The sequence below is a fragment of the Diadema setosum genome, chromosome 14, assembly GCF_964275005.1.
Source record: "Diadema setosum chromosome 14, eeDiaSeto1, whole genome shotgun sequence".
NCBI lineage: Eukaryota > Metazoa > Echinodermata > Echinoidea > Diadematoida > Diadematidae > Diadema > Diadema setosum.
In genome coordinates this window covers 36,495,484-36,519,593 of record NC_092698.1, presented here as the reverse complement: position 1 = coordinate 36,519,593, position 24,110 = coordinate 36,495,484, and the positions used below count along the sequence as shown (strand labels likewise).

The window sequence follows — 24,110 nt, the reverse complement described above, 5'->3', positions numbered from 1 at the left end:
AATACTGTAAAAAATGGCCCTTTCTAGAGGCCATTAAAGGAGGCCGGCTCCCATTTCTCACTGAAATAATTTCCAAGATGATCAAATCAGACCAATGTTCCTCATTATGAGTTTGTTATAGCCGCGGAAGAGCTCTGGGAGACCTTAAAAAATGTTGCAAAACTTGGAATTCCATTCATGCTAATACTTTGTATGATACTGTAAATGTGGATATTTTCGCGTGACTAATTTTTCGCGCTTGGCCGGGTAAGAAGAGTTTCGCATGTTTTTAATTCTGCGGAATTAAGATATCAAGTACAGGAGCATATGACAAGCAATAATATTTACATGCTTTTATTTTCGCACTAGTTTCTGGTTGCACGAAACGCATGAAAATTTCCACTTTTACAGTAATCAAAAATACCATACACGATCACAAGTATAAGATTCCTACAGATGCAATTGTCTGTGCAATCACACATTTGTATTTAAAGCCCTGTGTATAAACGGTATGATTGGCCACCTGTGAGATAGCAACATCATACAGAAATAATATACACCATAAAAGCAACTGAACTTTTCTCTCTCTTTATCTCTCATTTTTCCCTCAACCTCCCTAGCTCTCTCTTGCTCTCTCTCTCTCTCTTTTACTCTCTCTCTCTGACTCCCCTATAAGTGTATGCCTGGCATACACTTTACGTCAACTTCCTGGAGGTTTTTCTTCAGCTGCACACACTGATAAAATATCAGGTGCATCAAAACATAAATGCTCCTGTTCCTGCGATATTTCATACTATGTCTCCATCTCTCATGCTCCATGACATGGTAAAATAAACACACCCAGACTGTTAAGTTTGCATTAATTGTTGAATCATATGTGTGCACTATGGTGATGTATGCAGGCGGTTGCCATGTCTATTGAACATACAAATGTACATTAATAATCTGATTCCACTGGTAAGCAAAAGAAGACAAAATACATGTACAGTATAATGAATGGGAAATACAAATTGTATAATAAATGTTTTTAAAAACTTTAAGAATGTCAAAAGTACATCAAAAAGTTGTAGAGCTCTGTATATCTACATAGTTGACATGTGACTTCTTGACAGCATCTACGCATTTAAAATTGTACAATAATTACTCTTGTGATCCTACAAATGTGTTTGTAACTACACTTGTAGTTGAGATCATGTATTCAACTACATGTATAACTGCAGAGTGATATCCTACAAGATTGCATATTCATGAATGTTTTACACAATGTTGGCATCATGACTAAAACAATTTGAACAAGCCATTGTTTGTAAGTCCATTGTTTATACACAGATTGGTGAGTCAGACTAACAATTTTGGTTTGTGATAAATTTCTCTTTGACAATCAAAACAGGGCTATTCTAGAAGTGCTATATATTCCTTCTGGTGTTCAAGTTCATGTTTACAGGGAGTCAAGGTTTTCTCTTTGATTTTATGCCAAATGAAAGGAAATTTAGTAAAGATTTTCATGCAGTGTAATGTGAGACTCATGAAGCGATGACCTCAAAATCCCAAAATGTAGCCTGTGGGTGCAACGAATATCACTGCTTTAAAAAGACATTTTAAACTTTAAAGTTCCGCACTTAGTTAATTAGATTTCATTTTAAATTTTGATGAAACAGACTTGTTTACCATTTTTGTTTTATTTTACTGCATTCATTAAAACAAGCTTTAACAGACATATTCAGGAAATGCACTTTGCAGAAAATGCATCAGAATCAGCTAAAATATCATGAATTGAATATCAAGGATAAGACTGAAAGAAAGGACAATGACTGGTTTTAAATTTATGGCAAAGCAAAACATATATTCCACCTGTTAACCACTAAATTGAAACACTAATGATCACAAATCTTCTTGCAATGTCATCCTATTAATGAAGAAGTAGATCTAATCTGGCAATCTTCCCCTGGAGGAAAATTGGATAATTTGCAAGTCATCTTGTGACACAAAATTTACCGGTACAACAAACTCTGAAGCAGAATTGCACATACATTGTACATTGTACATACGGTGTACAACATACATACAAACTTTGGACTTCATTTCCTATCTTATGTATATATTGCATGTTTAAGGATAATGCAGGGTATTGTATACTTGTGTCTAATTGATACAATAATGGTACAGTAACATATTAACTTCATTATTTCTGGGGGTAAGTACAAGTACAGACCACTTTCACAGAAAGTCTCTGGTACTTTATAATTGCATTGTACACAGCTACCATACAGAACAAAGATTATGCATTAAATCACTTTGAGAACAATCACGAGTATTAAATGAGATAACTGCAGCATTCTCTTGGGCTACGTGTACATTTGTACACGTAAAATTTTGAAAGGTTCCATCTTCAATTGTCTAACAAGGTGACTCTATCATTTCCCTTCTCTAATGGGAGGTCAAGTTAGTGGTAATTCCACTTTTTATTTGGTCTCTCATTCGAAATCCACTGTCAAATTTTCGACACTCTTTAGTGCCAAAAAGGAGAGTGTGGTGAGAATGTTTTAAAGTCAAGAAAATTGTTCTCCGCCATAGACAGTTTTCAATGGCATTTCAGGACATTACACTGTTAATCCTGTCATTCAAGACAGGAAAGAAGTGGGACAGCCTGGCGCTGGTGTAGAGGACATCAGCTTCCGTGAAGACATTTACTATGCCCTTAAACCAAATAGGATATCTCCAAATATCCCTCTCCAGCTCAGTTAACCCCCCCCCTCCTCCTCCTCCCCCCCCCCCCTCCCCCCCCCCTCCTCCTCCTCCTCCCCCCCCCCCCCCCCCCCCATTTGTAGGCTGGATGGATTTCTCTCTAAATACAAAGAGTAAATACTTGTTTTTGCATGCACTTTCACAAAACGTCTGCAATTTCCAGAGGGGAAATCACACTTTATACAGTATTTACTGTCAGTGGTGTTCCAGTAGAAAATTCCCTGTAACAAGCTGGTGAAATACTTGCACTGTTCTAACATGAAGGACATCAACACTTTGTGTGTTTTATGCAATATTTTGATTTCATACAATGTCCTGGGATTTCAAAATGTCTTTCTTTGGGGAAGTCATTTTTGTTCAGGTATGAGATCCATCATTCTTTCCTATGACTTGTTGGAAGGCTTACCTGTCGGTCCTTGTACAGACATGGCTACCAGGGACGTCCAGTGACAGATTGGCACTGCCCGTCCAGATACAAAGGGCAGCAAGGGTCAAGAGCACAGCAGACCATCTCCACACAGCCTCGTCCAGCATCTTGACCAGGTAGTATAATTGCAATGTGTATGTCAAGGTGTCGGCTACTTCCAACGGATATTCACCTGTGATGGGAACATGAATGAAGAATATTATAAGTTTAACACTTGCGCCTCAGAGATTTGCAGATGTGCACGGTGTAAGGCAGACAGTTTGTTCAGGAGGTCCTCTGCACTATGGGTGGTCAATATTTGCATAAACTGGGTCAGAGATATATCAGTTTTGCAGGTCATGAACAGATAAAGATTTTGTTTGTGTTGAAGCTTTCCCAACTGAGCCTAAACACACATTTGTTTGATAGTCCATCTTTTCAGTCCCTTTTCATGGGTCACTGTTGTAAACCCACACATTCTTGGTCATCCTTGACCAGCTATGTTCACATGGTTCACATTGGGAATACACAGTGTAGGCTAAACAACCATGATTAATCTTCTTACTGTTTACAATGAACATTTTGTTATCACTATCATCACTATACAATGCATATCTTCATCAGATATCAATGCTACATGCATAAAATTACACACAACCAGAATCAGTGCTACCATTATCAAAAGAATATGATGTCATTCATTTTAGCTAATGAGAATAATGTGAATATAAAAGATACAACATGTACTTTGTGATTCTTTTTAGTAAATTCTTAATTGTAACCAGTATGGAAACATGTACAGAATTACACTATGCATGCAGGTGTACACTGCACATCAAGTACAAGTACCTGCATGCAAATTCATGCTAATGAGAACATACATGTACATGTCTATGGCTATATCCTCTACGTACCCCAGGGGGGAAAAAAATCAAATCTTTCTCAGGCAACCTTGCAAAAAACACCATTCTCCTTTGAATATCTTCACGCACTTCAAATATGAAATAACTTTAAATTCATAACTTGAAGTCATCAACGTTGTTAAAATCATGATGTGTACACTTCCAGCTGAATGTACACCACTGTACAATGTACAATGTGTACATAGACATTGTATTAACTACATGTATATTTATGTGTTACAGCTATACCCTGTACACATTACACAAAATTGTAGATTAGCTGATTAGCTGCAATTCTGTATCCCATTAATACAATTGCAATGCACATTATCTGTGCATCATTAACATTGGCATATAATGATTGGGGAAAAAAACCCGGGTGCTGATGTTAAGACTAGGGCGTAAACGCTAATCTTCTACCGCAGCAAAATTCTCTTTGAGGTTCCTTCGTTGATCATATAACTGTTACATGATATATCCAACAAATCTGAGAAACATCAATACGAGGTATTCTTGATCATTTCTGCAGGTCCCTCTTACACCACATGTCCTTCCAATAATGGCAACTGTGTACTGTATTTTTCTTTATAACTCACTCTGTATCATAGCTCAGTGACTTTTCTTTAACAAGTGGTAAAGTAATGCACTGCAGGAAGTAAAATAGAAAAGTCAACACTGAAGATGAGTAACAACAATGGCTACTGTAATAACTTAAATTTCAGCATAATCAGTTCTGATGTCATCAAAATGCACATATCATTATTTTCTGAAGATTCCTAAAACGGTGAAATAAAATGCCCTCACACAAGCAAATAATTTTTTTTTTTCTTAAACTCACTAGTTGACTTAGTGCATTGACGTAGTAAAGATGCGATGATTTTATTTCACAACATTCCTTTATAAAGGAGATGTAACAGTAGCAATGATACCCTGATTCTATGATATTACAAATGAAGCAATCTATGCTGTTTCCTGTACAGCTTCAACACCCAGAAACGACTTCTGATTTAATGTCCCTCATCAATTAATTAAAAACACACATCAGCATCACCATCATCATTTGTCAATTACTACAAAGTATTATCAATGAATGCAATGAGCTATATCTTTTATACAAATGTATTATCGCATCAGTTAAAACAAAACTACAATATCAGTTTAAAATTCTCACAGAATACTACCTCCCGTCTCCTCACTGGGTGCACTGATAAAGGAGTTGGCTGAACATTTAGCATTCATAAATCAAGCATCCATGACAGACAGACATGCATCCTTCGGAAGAATGTGATAAATCCGCTAAAATTAATGATACATGATAGCACAGCAGTTTGCTGATATTTTTAGGTAATTTGAAAGAGGAATTAGGTTCATTGTGTTAGTTCCTTATTTACAGTTGAATACTACAATGTCATAAAAATAATTGATTTAGAATGTTTCACATTTTTATGTGCACTGTCCAATAAAAGGATGATAAATATCAAGCTTCGTTCATTTTGTCTCTATTGCCAGGCAGTAGGTATGAATAAAAAGTGGCTTTTGCATTTTGATATTATAACAAGAATGTCATGAATGAGCGTGCAATCAAGTTTTTGGAGAAGCTGACAAATTTTGCTTTGCTGTAGTTGTCAAGGAATTAAATCGTCATTTGTTTTGAGTGAACTTGATACAATAAAGGGGAACCAAAAATATGGTTGAGACGGGGGATTCAGACTTTAACTTTCTACGTAAGATATAAGTAGAAACTGCTAAATATGAAGTATAAAACAGTATACAATTCTAAGAGAAATAAAAAGTTTATTTGATGAAAATCAGATTTGAAATGGCTGAGATATCCAAAAACAAAGTAAAACAAAGTTATCCTATTAAACAAAAGGTGGGTTCCACCTCTTATTAGGACCGCTTTGTTTTTGGATATCTCAGCCATTTCAAAACTTATTTTCATCATATAAACTCTTAATTCCTCTTAGAGTTGTACATGTATGCTCTTCTATATTTCATATGTAATCATATACAAAGTGCCTTCTAATTACCTTGCAAAAATTCAAAATCTGAATCCGTATCTCAACCAAAATTATAACATCGCTTTGTCTTCAAAGCCCCTTTTCTCAAGAGTAGCATTCCTAGACTGTACATTTACTCTTTCATCATTCATTTCACTTTGGTTAGGAACATCGATTTGAGTGAGTTAATACACAAGTGTATATCATTTTATTTAGTGGATAATCTCCTGTTTCAGTACTTGACCTTCACTAATCAAAACATTGTATTTGGTGTGACTCTTTGTTGGTTCTGTGATGCAAGGTCACATACAGAATTGTACAGAGCATGTGTACACATTAACAACACTTGTAAATAATATCAACACAAGTACAACATGTAGCAATAATGGTGTTTCCCCTGTGTTTAACTACTGTTTGTACAGGCAAAAGCTACAGATACGCCATCCATTCATAAATTTTTTTCACTCAAAGGAAATAAAAAATATGTAATATTCACAGGATGTGAATGAGGATATGAAGTAGACTGAATCTCATAGGTCTAAGTGTGTTTTGGTCAGTGTTAAAACCAGTGCCGGTATCAGGGACAGGGGCGGGGATTCACAAAAGTGGTAGAAATTCTATTGGCTAAGCCTAAGGTCAATTTCATCCGGATGGTTCATGAGGAAGTCTTTCCGTTTGTACGATCATCTGGGTGGAAAGTTTTGGATTGTTGCAGCAGCAAGTCCTTGTTGTGGCTTCTGAACCATTTGGGCAAAACTAAGGGCAAAAGCTCTGTCTTGTACCATACCATTCTATAATGAAACCAAAACAACGAAGTCAATGTTCTATTAACCCGTTGAGGACGAGACCCGAGTATACTCGTGCTCGGGCAAGCGTCTATGGGAAATGCGTGTTGTAGCAAAATCAAACCGTCCTCAACGGGTTAAACAGTTAAGTTACTCCTATGCTATAGCAGCTACTCTGTCACAAACTACACGCATGATTTTGTAGGGGTAAACAAAATAGGTGATTAGGATCTAGATCTAAAGAAAAGGTAAATTTTTGAAGTGTTAATAGTTCAACTCACCCTTTTATGTTGTGTTACTGTCATATGACTGTATGTCCACAAGAGGTAGCTATCACTGCAATATGAACAACGTATGCAGTCCTGGTATGATCAGGAATAGATCTATGTGTCTGTCACTGTCCTGAAAAATAAGGCAAAAATACTAGTAAACTCCTCGACTCCGGTAATAAAAGAGATATAGCTTTTATGGGCCTAGACCAAGGTGTTCGATCGCGACAGCCAGCAAAACAGTTCACAAGCACCGTGAAATGATTTTGGAGATATTCTACCGAGTACTGTCAGACGAGTTGTTTTTCTAACACTAATCCGCAAAGTGATACGACAGGACCCATCCAAATTCGTTAATTAGGATTATTTGTTGTATCTTCCACGAACTCGTCAAACCAACAGAATTTTCACTTGATGCTACAATCGAAGATCACTACGCACTTGCTTGATGACTCACTCAGGCGAATTCTTGCTAGTACAGTATACAGTACAGTAGAATCGCGTTTTGTCTCCCTCCGACTCGACTCCGTATTCTCACAGCCTCTCAACTCACTGGATGACACTCCCCACTCACCGGCTTCAACGACTGTGTAGTAACCATGCATGCACAGCAGTGCACCCCGGCCCTTCTGATTTGGCGATGCCGACGCGCTGGAATACTGCCAATCGTGACAAAAACAGAAAATTACGACCGGTAGGGAAATAGTAACCCGAGTTACACGGCGCTAAATATGTCCCATCACATATAACTCGAGAGTTAGTTTTGAAGTTGACACTTTCAGAAAATCCATTAAAAAGAGGAGTTAGATTTGCTGCCTGTTCTTTCGTCGCCGGTCAGCATCGGTAATATAGCAAGCACGTTGTTTGTTATGTTTATCTTCTGTTAGCTGTGTGTATTGTACGAACGTAGTACCCGTATTGGGGGGGGGGGGGGGGGCTCAGTTGGCTCCGATTCCGCCGTTGTTGACACCGTACCACCATACCACCACACAGACCAAAACAGTCCGAGCTTCCGATCACGCCATCTCTCAACAAGTGGGCCATTTACACACACACACGTAGGGCTTCATCCAGTGTTATGAATGAGGGTGCGGTCATGCATAACGCCCGCGCGATTTCTCCGTATCGCCTGGCCTGTTTTGAAGACCCAACCCTGATCCCAAGATTTTACTCTTTGCAGGATGAGTAATCCAGGCTATTGCATCGAACGACTGAAAAGGTGTAGTGACGTAGAATCGTCAAATCATGGAGCTACCAATTATGGTAGCTCCATGGTCAAACCATGGAGCTACTAACATGGTCAAACCTCACGGATATTGTAGAGGCGAAAAAGATTTTCCGCTATGGTATGTTGAGGTTGACTTTGATGAATGGAATAACAAACAGGAACAGGAGAAATATTCATGAAAGTCACACCAAACATATTATCTAGAATGTTATGGAATTCATTTCTTTCTTTTTTTTTTTTCTTAATTCAGAGCATGATATCGGGAACTGTTGCACAGTAAATTAATTCACACCCACGTCGTGAGTTTACTTTTTTTCTTGAAATCAATTTTAACCGCAGTGGACAGATTCCTTTAAAGTGAATGTTACTCCTGTTTTCATGTTTTCTTTTGAACAACGGTAACATCGCTTCACAATAATCTCCGCTACGCATACACGCTTGTGTACAATTTATTCACAAAGTTTTTGTTTGTTTGTTGTTGGGGTTTTTTTTATGTTTACGTGAATATTGATTTCTTTTTTTTTTTTTAATGCACTGGGAAATAGAATATGACTCCGGTAAATCGATAGGTGATAAACAGATATGGTCTATATTTGCTTTGGACCGATTATGTCTTCATGGTGTAGATTAACCGTGGATATCTAGAGGCAAGTTGAAGAATCCACTGAGATTGATGGAATAACATGCCTATACTGACTGGAGCAATGGAGTGGTGTATCTCGCAATATAAACGGGTATGAATGATACAGATAAATAATCTTACTTGAATATCAATCTTTGTGCGATAGATGAATGAAAAGTCTATCGTGACAGACAGACATATTCCGTAAGAAAAGAGATCTCAGTCTTTTTGTGTTGGCGATTTTGTTTTTATTCTTCCTGTGGATGTTGGTGCTTTCAAGGAAGAACTGAATCAAATTATCCCATATTATTTCTCAGTGTACAAAAAGTTACGGTATACTGTTATGAAAAGAGATCACGATGCAATATTACATGTTGAAACTAAAATTCGAGCGTGTGGTTTTGTGGGGGTCTGACAGTCTGTGGTGAATGTTAACGAAGGTCCACATCTTCAGATTTAGAAACTACTTTTTAAAGTGTCTTATAACAGCCAATAATATCTTCATTGCATTCTCAGTGGTGGTATATGCTGTCTATAATGCGTAATTCGATATAATGGATTCATGCGGTGATATATTATATTGTGTTTCCTTTTTTATATGAGAGGGTTTTTATCTGTTTTGGTAGGGTTTTAGGGCAATAATACTTCTGTTGTCATGCACGGGACTTTGCATCAGTATTCTCTGGTGCCGGAAATCAACAGACTTTGGCATTTTTTATTCATACAAAACCTATATCGTGTCTTTTGTATTTCGTTTTCATTTTGTCGTTATGACTGTGCACGCGCTTTACTTCTGACGGAAAAAAGACAAAACAAAACATGCTTTTACTATACAGAGGTTACCATAACTGTTGGAGCTGTATAGGATGTCATTTGTAATAATATAGCTTGTGATGTATGCCGTAGGAAAACTATAACGTATACGTCGTTGTTTTCTTACATGTGCTCATTTCGGCCGCGGAAACAATAACCGTAAATACACGATGAAACACTTGATTCAGTTATAGGGTATGACATCAAGGTAGTGTATTGTGACGTAATGATACCACAGTAACAGTTCGCTATTCCGAATTAGGTTCGTAATTCCGAAGGTTAACATCTGGAGTTTCGTTGATCCGAAAGAGATTTTTAAAAAGAATGAAAAGAAGAAAAACAAAAAAAGTTCGTTATTTTTCACTTAGGTTTGTTTTATAGGACGCACTCTTTTTTCTTTTTCTTTTTTTCATTTCGGATTAACGAACCTTCGGTATAATGATATAACAAACATATCACCCGATACAACGCAAGTAGTCATTGTTCCTTTTATAAAGCACTCATTATTTTAGAGGGAAACACGCTTTTACCTTATGATGATATCATGGCACCACTAAAATCTTCTCGATCAACAATGATCCTTAAATCAGTACATTGATATTTCACATTCTATCAAGGATATGATAAAGATTAAGTAAGCTTTCCACATGATATTGATTTTGTGTATAGTTGTTGCTGGCTGTGTTGTGAGTGACCTCGTGTGTTTTGTGTCCTTCTCTGCGCTGCGACTGAAAGGCAGAATGAAAACTTTAAAGTATATGGGATCTGCCTCTGAGTTTAAATGACAGTAACATTTCAAGGACTGTAATCTTCATGGATTTTGAAGATCATAAATCCGACATGCATAATTTGTGAATACACTATATAGCCGCATTTGTGCAAAGTGTTCAATAGCAATCATGCAATGTGTCAGCCTTTAAGAGTAGGGTGACACCAGATGACTAGATTACACAAGTGTGCATGTTGTCTGGAGAACTTCCCCATGGAGAACTATGAGAAACAAGACTTATGCTAAAGCGATATCGACGTGGCTTTGACGTCATGCAAAATGATTCGGCAATGCCCCACCTCCACCCCCCCCCCCCCCCGCACAAAAATATTAGATACTTGACGTGTATATACGCGACTTAATTCCAAAGGGAGACTAATGCATAACGTTCTAAGAAACATATCGGCTACATACAAAGCAAACGCCCGTCTGTGTGCGTAAGAAAAAAAAATGAAAAAGATCATGTCGTTCTCTGAAATACTTCTGAGGTCTAAAGATACCTGATGGCACTCATGTTCTCGTGTGAACAATAATTATTTAAGTGGTTGAACAGGTCGAAGCGAGGTTGTAGGCCTGTCCGTACATCCTATCACAAAACATTTTTTTTTTAAAGTCCATAAACCAGGTAAGTCATTATTCTCCTTCCAATGTTTGATTGCCTCAAGCTTTTGATATCTTTATTATGACAAACAATAAACAGGATGGAAACTTTGTTTTCGTCATGCCCACATCTCAGTGCTTTTTGATGAAAATCTCGTATTTTTATGCATTTATCTATGATGTAAGAAATTGAGAGTTAAATAGAAAATGGGCTCACAGTTCAATATCTTGAGGCAAGGCACCGATAAAAAGGCCATAAATCGACAAATACATAGTTAACTAGTATAGATATATGGATATGTAGAGGATGGTAGAGGCTTAGTTCAATTATACAAGTCAATCATTCGACCATCCCTGGAATATTGCAGTAGTGTATGGCTCCCAAGCCTAAAGAAGGACATTGCCAAATTGGAAATTGTACAACGAAGAGCAACAAAGCTGCTACCTGGTCTGAGAGATCTGAGCTACACAGAACGACTGAGGAAACTGGGTCTCATTGTCATATAGGAGACGCAGAGCAGATAATCATGATCCAGACGTTTAAGATCCTGAATGGCCTCGACGACGTGCATAGCTCAGATTTCTTCCAGCAATATACACATTCCAGGATAAGAGGTCATACACTCAAGCTCAGAAAACCCTACGCAAACTCAAATGTAAGACAAAGGAACTTCTCACACCGAGTACATGTAGTTAATTTATGGAACAGCCTACCACCTGAAGTCATCAATAGCAGCAGCATCAACACCTTCAAATCAAATCTGGAAAAGTCATGGAAACATAAATTCAACTGTTATGACCCGGATACCCCCCATGATGCTCCTGCCTTACGCATGCAAATAGTAGAGCAAATAACAATTGCAGCAAGACCCAAGAGGATGCAGAGGGGCAAATAAGTCCAGTATACTTTATGCCCAACATCAAGGTAAATCAAGGTAAATATAGAAAGACTGTACTTGGCGGAGTAATCACTAATCATAATGGGATATGAAAACATTGAACAACACTTGTCGCAGCAAACATGAGAAAACAATCAACGTAGAGGGCGCTAAGCTACTTTAGCCAGAGCGGGTTGATCAACCCGCTCTGACTTGAGCATCAGCGTGCCACAGTAAGTGGATTTACATCCCAAAGGTAAACTGGGAGCATCGGTGACACGGCATTTGCTTTTCTCCAAGTACTTAGGGTTAGAGTTATAGGGCTTTAGGGTTAGGTTTATGATAGGGTTTTTGGTTTAGTTTGATGCGAAGATTAGGATTAGGGTTATGTTTGTGGGTAGATGCTGATGCAGCCTCCTGTTGGGTCACACATGCTCTAAGCAAAGAGGCATGTTTTTTACTAGCACTATGCACCGTCACTTTTATTGTACATTAGTGACATTTAAAATCATCCTGTTCACCATGTCACCTCTCACTGACGCACGACATTTCTACCATCCCGGAAGAGTTTCAAGGAACTGCTGAAAGGGATTACTACTTCAAGGTTCATGGTTCAAGGTTCAAGAATTTCTGTTTGGCTTAGCGTGCAGATTTGTATTTCATGGGAGCAACTGACGCAGGGGCAAATGTCATGGAACCGTTGAACATTGTCCATGTCCAAAGTTCTGGGTGTCTCTTTGTATCATTTGGAGAACATGCAAGACTTGCAAATTAATTGGGCTATCTTCTGCATGGAGACTGCTTCTTGTTGCTTTAATTACTTTGTCATCCAAAGAATGCCTGCGCGGGAATGAAAATTTTCACCTAAGTTTTCTTCGTACACACTGTCAAGATCGCACAAGTCAAAAAACTGGCTAGGTCAATGAAAAATTATAGTCTAATGTTAGCAAATTATCTGCTTATTCAGTTGAGCGAGTCAAACTTTGCATACACCTTTTAAAAAAATTCTTGCTGGTCCTTTTGGATTTGACTAAGGTGAGGTTGAATGTATTACAGTATGTAACTTTAGAAGAAAAGGATTTGGAAATTTTCTCTCAATGCTTGTCTCCAATTTTACCTAGTAATAATTCTCTCTCTCTCTGTATGTATGTATGTATGTATGTATATATGTATGTATGTATGTATGTATGTATGTATGTATATATGTATGTATGTATGTATGTATGTATGTATGTATGTATGTATATATGTATGTATGTAGTATGTATGTATGTATGTATGTATGTATGTATGTATATGTACATATGTACTATCTCTCTCTCCCCTCTCTCTCCCTCTCTCTATCTTTCTATCTATTTATTTCTCTATCTTTCTTCCTATCGATCTATCTCTCTGAAGTCATGGTTCTTAAGAAGCATTCAATATCACGAGACACAATGAGAGCAAATCTTTTACATAAAGGTCTTCCAACAAATTCTTTATTTATACATAAATCACCTATCATACAATATAGTGCATGCCATGACATATGCACACAACATTTCAATATCTGTGAATAGATCTGTACTTCGTGGAAGTAACTAATCACCATAATTCACATTATGCTCACAGGGTGTGGCTGACTTATTCATTTCTCCTGCATCTGCATCTCATGTCACCATCAAATCAAAATACATGATAAACTTGTCATCTGTACTGTCTTTATAATTAATGCCAATGACAAGTTTTAGTTCAATTTGATAATCCCTTTACAATGGTAGCTGTGTAGTTTTAAACCTTATTTTGTTCACCACACAGTAAAGACTTCTGAAGCTGTGAATATTGTTTTGAAAGGTTCGATGTTAACCAAAAATTTTATCTGGTAACTTCTGTTACTTTTGTGTTGTAGGGTCACAACCATATTCTGAAGGTGCACAGAAACACAAAAAGTCATGAAAAACACAAATTTCTATATCTCACACTGAAACACCCATTTTCCAGAATAAGATCAAAATACCTAGCAGTTTGGTCTGGTCATTCAAAATGCCTTCTTTTGCCTTAAGATTCACATGTAAACATCAATTCTAATACATCAAAACATGAATACGCCACTGAATTGATAAAATATACAAACACAATGTTAAGTAAAGCAAACCATTAAGTGCAGGTCAAAATGCACTCAGATATTCACATGTGAGTACATCTCAGCTACTAAATTAATTTCTTTGTTGTTGAATCATATATATACATCCAAAAGCATAATTTTCTCATGACCTAATATTGACTAATCTTGGGGACATTTTCTCACTCAAATGAAGCTGACATGAAACTGATCTAACAGAGAAGAGTACATTAGTTTGTTTTGGCCTTTTGTAATATTTTGCTTCCTTTGGTAAGCCAGTTTCTCAAGGTGATTTCTCAGCTAGATCACACATTAGTCACATTTTTTTTTTTTTTTTTTGCAGTGTGCTTTTTATTTTTCTTGTCAATATCTTCACATATTCTCAGAGTGCAATCAAGTCAAGGGTAATTTTTATAAGACAGCAATACAAAACATTTCCTTTAAACGACATCTTTTATGACTTCTCAAATGAATGATTTATGAATGACTGTGGTCAGCAAAATATTTCTCAAGATTCATGAGAAACAACTCACAGCAAAAAAGTCCCATAAAGTTTGCATTTCACTCTGGTGATACCAGTGTCCAAACATCTGACCCTTGTGATAGATTTCTCTTCAGTCCATGTCATCAGGAAGCTTATTGAGTTGGGCCTTCAAGAGTCTCATTCCTGCTGCTGCAGAAAACATCTAGTGCTTAGGAGTGGGATGTCTTCTCCCGGTGTAAACAAAGCCGTGATCCCTATTCCCAGCCATCATCGGCAAACACATCTCGTTGCCTGGCGCTGTATCTCCTCTTGAAGTCGTCATCGAAGAGCTCAAGGTCGTGCTCGTCTCTGATCACACCCTATGAGTGGGAGCAAAGAAATAGATGTAAGAGATGACAAGGATTAAATGGTATACATCTTATTCAAATAACAATGTCAAAGACAACAACAACAACCAAAACAACACAACTTTTCCTCACTTTCTTAAACGTTATGCGATTTGTCCTAATATTTGTCTCTTTCAGAAAGCTTGAACACCCATCTCATATCAACTTCTGTATACATCATGACACCTATGAACTTTCCATGCAACTATTCATGAGAATAAGAGTTAGGAGAAGCCACATACATTAAACCTCCTTACATTAAGCCCATTTAGGAACTGATGACAAGATAGCATTGACAGCTAGTATATCAAACAATTGCCTCTTCAAATACTGGAGATCAGCATACGACCAATAAAGTCCATGTCAAAGTAAATCTGTAGTTTGATATTGTTCAATAGATAATGCAAATAAATACAGGTTTCCCAACCAAATTTTCATCTCTTCGTAATAACGCAAACTATTTAGCCCTGTGCAGTGACTGGCTCCTTCATTAATTGTATCGTGCAGGGCGGAACCCACTCTTTGCATACATCCTCAAACAAAGAGCCACACTTTTAATGGCACTAGGAAGACATTCCCAAAGTTGACACTTCATGCATGCTTTTTGACATGATGGGTTAAGCGCACGGTGACCCTAATGCCAAAAATGCTGCTGCTCACCTTGGGTAGGTATCCCAGGAGTTTGGAGGCATGTTCCTTCAGCAGCCTCTGCCTCTCCTCCTCAATGATCTGCATGCGGAGCCGCTCCAGGTTCTCCGCCTCCTCCCTCTCTGCCCTCTCACGCTCCTTGTCTGCTGCAAACTGGGCCCGGCGGGCCTGGAGGAGCTCCTCCACTTTGCGCTTGTGCTCCAGCTGCTTCATGCGACGGCGCTGGGCATTCATCTGCTCGATGCGGTCATCCTCTTCGAATTTGGCCAGCATCTGATTAAAAAAAAAAAGATACAGACAGAGATATTAGTGACAAGCCTTAAACATAGGCAGAGTGGCACACTGAAGCCACAGCCATTTGGTAGCCTAGCCACTTTTAGAGGATTGGCTGTGATCCTTTCTTCCTGTATTTCATCTCATTCTTGATGATCATATCTATCAAACAGAAGACATATATTCCCATACCTTCCCATGACACACTGACACATTGGCACACTGGTTAACCAACTCAGTATAAATCACCCACACAATTCACAATTTATCATCAGTAGGGGGCTCAGATTACATCACTCTGCTTGAATATCCTACGTCAGTTTGATGCAACCCTGTACAAGTGAATAAAGTCCCATAGATGAATGTTTTTAACACTGTAACACATTACAGCTTGACTTTGCACCATAAAACACCTCAAAATACTCAGTGCTAATAAATTAATGGCATTGACGGCTCATCAAACTAAGCCATGACGACTGACAGAAGATGGCCACACCCACCTGTCTCTTGAACTCCTCCTCCTCTGCCAATTCAGCCTGCCTCCTCATCTCCTTCAGCCTCAGCTGCTCTGAGTAGGTCTTCTGGAGCTCCAGGCGCTGGCGGATCTGGCGCTCGATCTCTGCCATCTCCCGCTGGCGCTGGGTCTCTTCCTGCTCCTCCAGGTACAGCTCCTGTCTCACACGCTCCATTTCCTCCTCCATGGCACGCTTCCTGGCAATCTCCTCGCTCAGCTGCACAGTGAACAAGATTGCAACGACACTCAAAATCACTGTTGACCACTACAAACCTCAGTACAGTGGAAACTCAGTATAACATAAACAAGATCCTTGGGACCAAGGCAATTTGTTCTTTACATCTGATATAGATTTTGTTATAATATCAGTATTTACATCCAAAACAAAGGAGATAAATTAATTGGGACCCGAGAAATAAGTTTGTTATATCAGGTAATTTGTTATATCAGATCTCTTTATATCAAATTTCTACTGTATATCATACACTACACTGATTATACATTTGCAAGTCGTTAACTGCAATTTATGTTTCTGAATTACAAAGCCATTCAGATTTTTAGATGCAATGTCAGAGTTAACTATACAATACCTAAAATAGTAATAGTGACACAACAAATTCATTCACTCAGATCACTAAGATACAGACTTGTAGCACACATGGTACAGTTAAAGTGTAGTAAATTCTGGATTCATTACACACGCCAGACTGAACATAGCTTCGAACGATACTAAATATAAATTCATACAACAAATAAGGCTCAAAAAAGTTGAGTAATTCCAGTCAGGAGTATAACCATGTAAGAAAAGAGAAGAAATGGGCAGCTATCACTCACGTTCTCCTGGACTTTGGCCTTGGCCTCCTCCTGGACTCGTCTGTTTTCCATGCGTTCCTCCTCCCGCTGTTGCTGCATGGTGGCAAACTGCAAGATTCTCATGTTCTCCTCCTCCATCTTCTGTCGCTCCAAGTCCTTCCACTTCTGGCGGGCCTGGGAGTCCTCCTTGATGTAGCGTTTGGTGGCCTGCTGCTTCTCCAGGTAAATCTGCCTCTCTCTGTTGTACAGGAATTACAGAAATGGACATCAATCTTCATTAAATGACATAACATAAAAGGCAGGTGACTCTGGGACAATAAATTTTTGCTGCAAAGGGCAGGTCCTTGTTAGGTTTTCATTTTAACAGAATCGCAAACACAACTGTATTCAGGCATATCAAAGAGGGCTCAGATTATGCATGTGTACTGTAAGTTCCATTTGAAAATTATAATAATCACATCTACATGACCCTTTTGCATTCAACTCTACAGTTTGAGGTGCTGCTTTTAATGACAAATTTATGCCAGTGAACACAGACATACACATAACCCTGGAAGGTTTCACATCTACATCCTTTAAAGATGAACAGCCAGAGTAACCATAATTTTTACAAGCCCTACACAGAAACCAAAGCACAAAAATTACTTTTCAATATATAAAAAAGATAAATAAATCATTGTTTGCAAAGGAATACTTTTCCTACTGAGAGAAAGATCTTTAGTACTCCTCACCTCTCATCTTCCTCGTGGATCTTACGCACAATCTCGTCGATCATGAGCTTCTCCTTGAGGAATTCTTCGTAATCCTCCAGCTTACGCCTCTCCTGTTCTTCCAGCTGCTTCTCAAGCTCCTGCTGGTATCGCACGCTCTCCTGGTAGCGCTCCTTCAGCTTGCGCTGCTCCTCCATCTCGGCCCGGGCCGACTCCTCCTTCATGCGGCGTGCAATCTCTGCATCACGGGCCTGATGAAGCAAGTACCATAAACCACGGGTAACTACAGGTACTTAATTAATCTCTGTAGTGGGACCTTGCGTAATAGGGCACAAGAACCTTCTTCATAAAATTGATGTCCTGATTGACAAAAAGTTACAAAAATTACCTCACGAAGACTCTAAATTCAGAACTCCCTCTGCTGTTCCATATAGTATACCTCTATCTATGCCTATTCATACAATTAGTACAGACATGACAAAGGAAAACCTTGTAATGTCTCAAAACTACATCATCGCTGGGGTGACAAGACCTTGTATCTGCAATTTTTGAGAAAATTACTTTTTTGGGTTAATGGTCAGATAATCAGTTAAGTGATATCCGGTCCAAATCCTAGATGTCTTACTCTAAAAATGAGGACACCACGGCATGTCAAAGGAATGTCTATCCCATTGGGTACAGTGCTTTGGCTGCCACGATTTTTTGCTCTCCTGAACATTTGACATTTTGTAGATACGAGGTCTAGTCGCCCCAGCGACGACATAATTATTTGTGAATGAGATAGCAAACACATGGAAAGAAACATTTAAAGTCCAGTTCAGGGAGATATAACATTTTATCACTTTATAACAGTATGATATGCAAACTGCACATGGCACAAAGTGCATCAATTAAATCTGAAGTAATCAGATGCACTGTGGGTAATCAGATGGAATTGGTAGACATGACAAGCAACGACAGCTTTATGACAGGCTGTATGAAAGTGGATGAAGACAGGAGAGGAAAGGAAGGAGGAAATGACATCATAATGGTGAAAGAGGAATATAGAAAGTCAGAGAACTGCTCACCGTTTTCTCGTACTTGCTGGCCTCTTTCTCTGCGATCTGTGCCGCCCGCTCCCTGCTCATGTAGGCCGCGCGCAGTTGGGCCTCCAGCTCGCGCAGCTCCAAGCTGTTCTCGCGGATCTGCTGTCTGACTTTCTCGTCCCTCAGCGTGGCCAGCTTGAGCTGCTGCAGTTGATTGGCCATGCGCTCCTCCTGCTCCATCTGCTGCTCCTTCTGGATTCTCTCCTGCTGAGCCTGAGCAATGCAACATCAACTTACTATTAATACTAATGTAGTTGAAGCAACTTGAAGCAGGGTCTTGGTACTGTTTTTGTAATACTTGACAAGACATTTGCTACGTACATGTATTACTTTCAACAATCCCTGGTTTAAAAAAAATAAATGAATAAAAAAATGTATATTTCTGAATGAATGTACAAATATCCAACAGAAAAATGTTTTGAAACTGTTCATCTGTAAATGATTTCATTTTGAACTCTCTACACATATGACAGCAATATGCACTACAAAAATTGTATATCCCCAACTTCACAAGTCTTTTAGAACAAATTGAAAATGCCTTAAGTACAGAAAACATTACTCTCTTCATTAGACTGCTTATATCCACATTATTACTTTTAAAAGCAAACCAATCCTTCTATGAAATCAAACAACTTCAATGAAGTTTATTCTAAACAAGCAAACTTGTAACCACACTTTAATGTATGTCTACTTAGGGAGTTCATATCTGCAGTGACTCAATTGCCCTCTGATTAATTTGATGTATTAACTATTATATACCCTTCTTCATCGCCAAGTGTCTGGCAAAGCATCATACATATTGCAATTTGTGAAAATTTAGCTGGAAAAAAAAATGTGAAGCTGTAACTCTGCCAAGTTTCAATTTGCTAGCACTACCAGCAGTCTGTTATCACTCCTCAGTTGTGTTCAGTGAGGCTGGTGAACTTGTGCTTATCTTTCAAGCCTGTCTCTGTACCTTGGTGATGGACTCAGCCATGACCTTCTCCTGCTCCTCTTGCTGGAGGCGGCGAATGAAGCGCTTGTTCTCCACCCGCTCCTCACTGGCCATGTTAGCCTCCAGAACCTTCTCCTTGGCCAGCCGCTTGAGGTGGTCTTCCCGAACATCCTCCTTGTGCCGTGCCTGCACCATCATGCGCTCCTGGCTGGCATGCGTCAAGTTCTGTCTTCGTACAGTTGTCTGCCGGACAAAGCAGAGTTAAAGGGAGAGACTAGTAAACCACCTGCTAGTTAGCAGAATCTACTTAACACTAAGATTCTTAAGAAGCAAGAGTTGGACCTAGAATTTAATAGTTAGAAGTAGACAGCCCACATAGATAGAACATACTAGGGTAACATCCCCAGTATTCGGTCACTCAAAAGCTTTTTTGCAATATTTTTCAAACTAAAATAATACATTCATACATCATATCTACAGTAATGTATGTGAAATATATCACATTTCATTAATCTCAACTTTCATTTTGTTAAATATCTCACAGAATTGCACAAAATCCCGAAATATTTCACCTTGAAAATTTCCCAGTATACGGTCACCGGCACCAGTATTCAGTCACGCGATGTGCGCGTTCAAAGTCAATGCGTGTTCAAGGCAGCTGAAAAATGCGCGCGCACGCTATCTTGTTGGCGCAAAATTCCATCGGGGACGTTGCGGCGACCGTTGGTGACCAAATACTGGGATCTCGGCACTTGCATTCAACCCTTGTACATTGGGACACTGTATCGGCACGTACGGAAATTTTGTTTTTCTTTTGCATTTTTGAGGATACCATTACACTCCAAGCTTGCGATAAGCCAAAAATCCCGCGAGAGAACGGCGTATTTCTCGATTTTTAGCGCTTTTTCGGCGACCCGTACTCTTAAAACTGGGCCTTTTTACCCGCATGCACTTTTGGAAAGTAGCGCCGATTCTGCACTTTTGATGATAAAATTTGGGATTTTGGATGGATTTTTGGAGGGGGCTAAGGGAGTTTCCTGTTGTGAATGAGTGTGCAAGTATGTGAATTAATGTGATTTGCGTGTGTTGTGACAGTTGAACTTACTGGCTGGTGACTAGTGATAAGTGACCCATACTTGCCAACTCTACCGCTTTGGGCGGTAGACTACCGCTTTTTAGAGGTTTAGACCGGCTACCGATTTTCTCTTCTGATCTACCGATTTTGTAGCAAACCTACCATAAAATGAAATGGAAATCATATTTTCCCTTCATTGTGCGTCGATTCCCTAAAATAACCTAGTAATTAGTATACTAATAATAATTTCAAGGACCTCGTTCCTCAAAAACGCCGTATTCAGCCTTCTAATATGCACACATGACATGCACACTGCAGTGGCGCACTCGTCTCTATCATATCTATGTGCGTGCAAGACTTACTGTACACGTGTACGTGTAGCTAGAACCACGCATAATAGTAATGTTTTGGTAGCTGCTGCTCACGTGTTCGTGGTGCGGCCGATACGGCATACGGCGTGGCATGATCCCAGCCTGCCGTGTACGTACGTGATTGTATTAAACTATTTACATTATTTTCATATCTAACTTGTGATAACAATATGTTTGATTACTTTTTCACATACGAGTATGCTTAGCCTACAAAAATTATTTACCAATATATCTGATTTTATTTTTATATGCATAGTCTACGAAATAGTTCATAGATTTACATGGATTATATGTTTTTTTATCAATACCAAGAACCCTTTAAAAAGGTTAAAAGGCATGCACCAAATCTCATATTTTGATATTGAAAAACCAAAAAAGTCCACACCGCGCGAGGGGGGACACCCCCTCATCCCCCCCCCCGCCTCGCACGCAAGCGCGCTCGGGCTTGGTCGCTTCGCTCCCTCGCAAAATCTACCTCTTCAGGATTTCAAAATGTTGGCAAGTATGGTGACCGAATACTGGGGGCTGACCGAATACTGGTGCCCTTACCCTGTACATAGATTCTGGGAAACTGAGGAGGGAGTTGTGATAGACTGAATACATTTTGATCTACATGGCCGACGGAACTGGGGGGGTACTTTTTCTAACCCGGAAGTACATAAGTCATAAGTGCACTAAAAAGAAATAGGATTAAGAAGATGGTCTAGAAATAGAGATCTTGAAGTGTGAGCCCGGTAATGTTATGTTTTTTGCACTGAAGACCCTTAATATTTTTTTCTTTTTTTTTTTTGCTTGTCAGCTGAAGAAACCCGGAAGTGGAAGGAGAAAGATGAACTGAAGACCTTTTTGTGAAGTGCCCCCCCCCCCCCACTTTTGAAAATGCTCTGCCGGCCCTGATCTACTACTACTAGCCCTACGAAGATTTAGAAAGAAGAGTTTGCACGAGTGTAGGTGGGGCTTTCAATCAATTTCTTTTGATTATTATCAGTGACGAGTGCTTCTGGCACCAAGAGGCTTTATATCAGTTCGGGAAACCCACTCACAAGGGGGGCCCCTCCTTATAAGTAACCCGTCCCCCTTATAAGTAACCCCGTCCCCCTTATCAGTAACCCCCGGGGCACCCCTTATAAGGAGTCTCCACGCTTTTTTGCAATGCAACGCGAAAATGAAAGGACTGCGGCAATTCGCTTGATTATGTCCATAAAGCTTCACAAGTTTCCTAGTTACTCACGAAATTTGAGCAAAATCGGTTCGAGGCATCATATCTAAAATCATGGATTTAAATGCGATGTCAAACGACCCATGCGAATGCTGAAATGCGAGCGATTACTGGCGTGAGTGTTGCCAGGCGCGGCGGCGCGGCGGCGCGGCAACGCTTGAGTGCAGACGTGGCGACTGAGTACGGAGGTGGCTTGCCCACCTGAATGAACGAAAGTCTCCGTACTCAGTCGCCACGTCTGCACTCAAGCATTGCCACGCCGCCGCGCCTGGCGACACTCACGCCAGTAATCGCTCGCATTTCAGCATTCGCATGGGTCGTTTGACATCGCATTTAAATCCATGATTTTAGATATGATGCCTCGAACCGATTTTGCTCAAATTTCGTGAGTAACTAGGAAACTTGTGAAGCTTTATGGACATAATCAAGCGAATTGCCGCAGTCCTTTCATTTTCGCGTTGCATTGCAAAAAAGCGTGGAGACTCCTTTAAGGGGTGCCCCGGGGGTTACTTATAAGGGGGACGGGCCGTACGGGGTTACTTATAAGGGGGACGGGTTACTTATAAGGAGGGGCCCCCCTTGTGAGTGGGTTTCCCGAACTGATATTAGTTTAACTTGACATTTCTGTGTTATAAGTACATGTAGTACTAGTTTAAATAAGACAGTTGTGACTTTGATTAAGTTTGAATAACCAACATTCTTGCGGGCGATGTTGACATCTAAACACTGTTAATAGATCTAATGTTAGATTCTATTCAACCACTCAATATCTTTGACTTTATCTTCTTCAGTTTTCTTTGGATTGGATTGACAATACTCCAGTACATAGAACAGAACGTTCTAACAGGAATAGGCCTAACAGTTACAGTCTAACATTGTTACTGCCTTAACAGTTATGAGTTAGATCTAACGACAAACGTTAGCGTCATTACATGCCCACATCAAATTGACATGCACTTCCTTCACTTGACTGAGCTGAGTGGGGCGTCATAAATAAACATTTCACAGCAAGTTACAATGTATTCTCGTCAGCTGGATGCACGCAGGATTGTTGCATTTCACACGCGAAGAACATATTCTTACCATTTTCTGTTAATTGCTTCCGATCCGATTTGAATTACACACTGTTGTTTCTATCAACTGGCCGCCAGTTTGAGACTGGGCTGAGAGTCACAAAAGCCAAAAGGAATGTCCCACACAACACAGCTGCTCTTCCGCAGCACCTGCAGTGAAGTGGAGCTCCCCCAGTAGATTTCTATTGATAAGTTTTTCGATAAATTGCTGTTTAATTTCTGCTTTCTCACGATTGAAAGTTCCAGCTGCTGATTTCAAGGACTCAGATAGAAAAGTCTAAAAATTTACTTCTTTTCCGGTGACAACCTAGCCAGCTAACGTTTGAGTTGAACAATTTACAGCAGCACTGCCATGCCCATGTACTTCTACAAAGTATTTCGCTGCGTAAGTTTCATCACATAGAAATCTACTCATGCACGTATGATAA

The 24,110-nt window shown here is 39.4% G+C and overlaps 2 protein-coding genes across 2 annotated transcripts in view; both read right to left on the bottom strand.

Moving 5' to 3' along the window:
• The window catches only part of LOC140238324 (uncharacterized), a 72,730-nt gene extending 64,600 nt beyond the window's left edge, over positions 1-8,130 (bottom strand). Inside the window, exons 1-3 of the mRNA XM_072318258.1 lie at positions 8,062-8,130; positions 7,661-7,745; positions 3,131-3,323 (exon numbers count right to left, since the gene is read on the bottom strand). Of these exons, the coding sequence (XP_072174359.1) occupies positions 3,131-3,323; positions 7,661-7,745; positions 8,062-8,130 (347 nt within the window). The remainder of the gene's footprint in view (positions 1-3,130; positions 3,324-7,660; positions 7,746-8,061) is intronic.
• A 5,315-nt stretch (positions 8,131-13,445) lies between these two features.
• LOC140237600 (meiosis-specific nuclear structural protein 1-like) lies at positions 13,446-24,110 on the bottom strand. Its single transcript, XM_072317531.1, has 8 exons — positions 23,693-24,110; positions 19,966-20,187; positions 18,993-19,223; positions 17,947-18,176; positions 17,237-17,453; positions 16,389-16,619; positions 15,628-15,888; positions 13,446-14,940 (listed from the first exon to the last, which is right to left on the bottom strand). Exons 1-8 carry the CDS (start codon positions 23,693-23,695, stop codon positions 14,836-14,838), a joined length of 1,500 nt encoding a protein of 499 aa, XP_072173632.1. The 5' UTR covers positions 23,696-24,110; the 3' UTR covers positions 13,446-14,835.